This window comes from Malurus melanocephalus, unplaced genomic scaffold (genome assembly GCF_030028575.1).
Source record: "Malurus melanocephalus ecotype Western Australia unplaced genomic scaffold, MMel_1.1 scaffold_220, whole genome shotgun sequence".
Taxonomy (NCBI): domain Eukaryota; kingdom Metazoa; phylum Chordata; class Aves; order Passeriformes; family Maluridae; genus Malurus; species Malurus melanocephalus.
Window position 1 is genome coordinate 857,579 of NW_026623452.1, and position 5,013 is coordinate 862,591.

At 43.9% G+C, this 5,013-nt stretch overlaps 1 protein-coding gene across 1 annotated transcript; it reads right to left on the bottom strand.

Moving 5' to 3' along the window:
- Positions 1-874: 874 nt before the first annotated feature.
- On the bottom strand, positions 875-1,933 carry GPR148 (G protein-coupled receptor 148). Its single transcript, XM_057374266.1, has one exon. The coding sequence runs from the start codon at positions 1,931-1,933 to the stop codon at positions 875-877; it is 1,059 nt and encodes a 352-aa protein (XP_057230249.1).
- Positions 1,934-5,013: the final 3,080 nt, after the last annotated feature.

Genomic DNA, 5,013 nt, shown 5'->3' on the forward strand with positions numbered 1-5,013 from the left:
CCCAGCTGCTGGGCTCAGCCTTGGCTGGGTCACCTCAGCACAGCCCCAGTGGGAATAAGGGCTCTGGGCTGCCCCAGGCTCCTGCAGCACCCACTCGGTTCCTTGGGCACAGCATTCTGCACCCACCAGGGAGGGAATGCCACCCGCTGCCCCCTGCTCATCCTCCCTCCCCCAGCAGCACATCCATCTCTGTAAATCCCTGGCAGTGTCATGTGCTGGGCTGCCCAGCAGGCACTGATCGAAGATGGCTTCCCATCAGATGGAGATTTTACCAAACACCGGTGTTCTGCAGATTGTCAGACAGAATCTGTAAGGCAGCGAATACACCAGCACACTGCACAAGMTGAGGAACAGCGTTTGAGCAAGTGCAGCAGTTTCCAGAGGCACCTGTCAATGCATGTTTTAAAGAAAAGGACTTTGCTACCAAGCTTGCAAGGACATACTGTGTGTGAACAAAATGGTTGTTGTTCTCACAGCACGTTTGGTTGAGGATCCTCTGCTGTAGGTGATGCTCTCGAGAGACCTGTGGTTACTCCTTTGCTTTGCACTGTCTATTTTTAATTTTCTTTTATCCAGAAAGGCATCWGCAACAGGTGGGTGAACATGATCTTAATTCAACATCTCTGCCAAAAGGTCATGCCTTTCATGTCAGAACAAAGCTTGGAACTTCATCCTGGGTGGTATTTGCTGTATTCTCAGCTGTGCCATGATGAAAGWTCTGTGGCATTTTGGCACCAAGGAGGCAGTGATCAACCTATGTCTTCTTACCATGGGTTGGTCACCTCTCCAGTTCAGGAGCTGGGTGATTTCCATCAGTCTTGCATGATAACAAGGTAAGGACAGCTCCTCTGCTGTGGCTGTGCTCTGAGTTGCCTCAGGATGGTAGTGGAGCAGGTGACACCATGTGATGCTTCTTCCTCCTGACAATGGATTTGAGAGAGGCTGAGATCTCTCTGTATCGAAGCCCATACAGAAAAGGGAACAAAACTTTAGGAAGAATCATGAGAACATTGCAGGCTGTCAGGGAGACCAAGATTCCTGTCTGCAGTCTGATGACAAGATTAACACACAAGAATGATTCTACAAAAAGGGCCAAGAGTGGAAAGAAGTAAAAAARTAACACAGTGTTGTGCATTAAGAATGTTACACTGGCTCTGGAGCAAATGCTCTCCCATATACCCGAATGTTTGGTTTTAAAATACAGAATAGCATAGCAACAAAATATTACAGACAGGCAGAGAAAGATAACTATKGTAGAAAGCCAGAAGCAGAGCTTCACAGCATCAGTCCCATTCAAAGTTAATATTAGTATTACTGGAACTGAACATGTTTCCAGGACACAGGGCACAAAGCTGTGGGTAGTCCATAGCACCAAGAAGAAAATCCCAGGGAAAGCTCCGGAACACATCCATAGAAATACAATGATTTTTTTAGTTCGGGAAGGAGGCAGAATAGCAATGTAACGCAAAGGAAACAAAACAGCTATGTAYGTGTCCAGAACTATTGCAACAGCTGTGAACAGTCCTCCACAGTAAGCCACTGCCAGCAAAAATAAGAGGAGGACACAAGCTTCCTTTGGGAGGTGTAGGCGGGCTGCATTGAGAGCAGCTGACAGGGTGTAGAACAACAGGTAGATCAGATCAGAAAGCAGAGCGTTTCCCAGCAGCATGTACCTTGTTTCCCGACGGATGTTAAACCGAGAGAAGATCACAAATAGGATGGTAGGGATGATGAGGACACCTGCCACGAGGCAGACAACTGGAGAGATTAAAAACATCTTCATGTTTGTACCTGATGGGGTGAGAGACCATTCCTCCAGCAAAAAGAACAAAGTAGTGTCATCCARATTAGAGGAACTGTTGAACTCTGTCTCCCTGAGGTAGTGGACAGTTCCATTTGCTCTYGTTACTGAGGCACAGCCAGGGAAGTTCATTTCCTTAGGATTTTGGAATGATTGTTTGACTTGGAGAAAGCAAAATCTTCTATGCTGAGTCCTTAGAAAGGCAAATGAAGCAGAGGATGCAAGAAGCCCATGGAAGCGAAGTGATTTCTGTAGCCAATTCTATCAGCTCTCCTCAAGGACAGAAAGTTGAAACTTGAATTCTTTGGTGCCAAAAGATAGTTTTGCCTAAAAAGGAGACTTTATTTTCTTTCTGCAAAACAAAATATTTAGAAAAGAGAATCTCTGGTGGCTTAAAAAAGACTCRGCTAGCTCTTCGAACAGAAGTGAACGGGTTGATCATTTTCAGTAATTTGAGTTTTTTCTTGCTACATTATCTCTTCAATAAGGCAGATGAATTATTAGCCTGATTAAACAAATATGGGATGATACAGATGAACATTCCATGTGTACTGGTGTAGAAGAGTCATAAATGTGATTGGGTGGTTTTGTACCAATTTGTATGCAACAACACAATTGATTTGAAGTGATCRATAAAAAAGACTCTCAATCCTGTTGTAAAATTGCAGCACAATCACTCTCGTGAATGAAATTATCTTATTTGTAGATGAAAACCATTTTTGCTTCAGTGAATCAAGCCATGTTATTCAAGACTGATAAACCTTCCCCTGCCCTTTTGCATGCATGATATACAAATACTGAATTCTCATCTATTGCAGCCTTCCAGTCAATCTGTGCATGGTCTGGGATGAGTGACATACCCTGTCATGTACCAGCATACCCTACGGCAGACTTGGCACTTCCAGTGCCCATTTGGAGACCAATTCTTGGTTTGCTGGCCTGCACACTGTTGCTACACTGTGCTGCTTTTAATATCAGATCTCAGTATCAGAGCTGGGGGTGCAATGAGAGAATTGTGAAGGATCTGGACTGCAAAGAAGGAATATTTCAAGTTCTGCCAGGCATGGTCTGATCAAAAGAAAAGCTGATTTTTTTTTAATAGGCTCACTTAACCTGGCATTATTGTATTCATTTTCTCCCCAGCACTACCAGCACACAGCAGTGCAGCTTCCCTCCATGGCAGCAAGGGCACTTTCACCATGCAGAAAGTCAGAAAGTCCTGCTGTGCCATGGACATGCTGCCTCAAGGCATGCCAAGTAACAAAGCAGACAGCTCATGGAACTCAGCATCACTCATCAAATCTTGTGCACATTTCATTTCCTGTCACACTGATAGTTGGCATCCACAGAACTGGATGCTAAGACAGTTGACAGGGTGCACCATATGGAACAAAAAGATAGGAGGAAAAACCAATGATAATTTTAAGCACAGCATTTCCGTTGCTATGGTGTCTGGGGTAGGCAAAACAGAAGGTGATTATTTTTGCTCACTCAGTCCTGCATCTTCTGAAAAGAGTGGGAGCAATATTGATGCAATTATACATTTGGCTTCAGGATTGTGTCCTGCATCTATCATTGAGTCATGACACAGTTAATACCTTAAGTGGACAGCAGAATTCAAAACTGTTGAATTGTACTTTTGCTGCAAAATGGAAGGGAAGGAATGAAAACTCAGRTGTGTGAATCACGTCCAACTGTAATTTTAGATCTCTGTTAATATTGGAGATGTTTGCTGCCTCCCAGCTCATGGCGCTCCAAGGATGTCCTATAAATGGGCAGATTTTCTAATTTCCATATAAAATCACAACTGTTTTTTCCACCAGCTGCTTAGGATTCGATGTGAAAAAACAGGAGTTCATTGTCATCAGCTGCACGCTTTTGGTTGATAGAAAAATAAATAATAGAATGGTTTGGGTAGAAGGGACCTCAAAGTTCATCCAGTTCTGAATGAGTGGTGAGTGACTGAAGGCTCACTCAGTTGACATCCTCACGACAAAGGCAGATTATCTCATGGCYCTCATCCAGCTCACATACAAAGAATACCACAGAGCCCACAAGGCAGCCCAAATGTACAGCCCCGTGTGTCCTGTGCTCAGCTATTCCTCTGCCACAGCTGGCAGAATAAGGCCTATGGTATGAGCTTCTTCAGTTTTAACTGTGCTCCTGTAAAAGTCTTAGGAATGCAGGAGGGCTTTAGTTTTACAAAAATGGGCAACAACAAATAACTGAGAGACAGAYTCAATCCCATCAAATCCAGGCAGGTCCAGCCAAAGTCACTCCCCTCAGATTTCCACAGGGGCTTTTAACTGCTCAGTAGAGTTGTGCCAGATTTAAAAATGCAAAAGGTTGATGTCTTGGCACACTGATATAACCCAAAATTGGTGGCTTTCAAGAATATCTCATTGTTTTCTCCTTTCAATTCATGACCTTGGGAGCATTTCCAAATCTGGACCATTTGCAAGGGGCTGGCAGCTCTGGGRACCACCCCTGAGGATTCTGAACTCAGCTCTTTGCCATTGCATCCCAGTGTTCAATACTTTATGGTGCCAACCTGAATGATCCTCCTGAAATTTCCTGTAAACCTGCCTTTAATGCCSGAGCTATCGATTTTTTAAAATGCTCTCTAGTAAATGTACGTTAAGTGGATGCACTTTTTACGTATCTTGCTGATGCAGACATACAGTATTAGCAGCCTCTCTTCTGGCTCTTATTCTGGCTCAATACAGTCTGTATTGATTTTCAAACTGAACCACACACTGTTAATTACTTTACTCATTTCTGCTTCAATAAGCATCCCGCTGAAAGCTTAGTTATATTGTCTGATGGGTTTGGGAGATGTCAGAAAGCATGCAGCCAGCCATCCTGAGCACTGTAATTCCTGCAAATATTGCACTACATGGTATTCTCTTACTGACTGTAAACAGGTATTGTCAAACTGAGCAGAAAAGGTCAGAAATGTTACTGTCTTACAGTATTTGGCATGGACTTAACTGCATACACGCATAAAGAGGCTTCCTGCTTCACAGAGTTTACCTGACTGATTCAGCAAGTCAACAGGTACACTGATGACAGAGAGCACCAGATAAGAAAGGCAAACAAACAGGGTAATGCTAGCATTTCCCCAGCCCTTCATCCCAAGAGATTGTGTTAGAAGGGGATACCCAGAGGAATGCTCACAGGAACCTATGATGCTCCCTGGGTGCCATCATGTA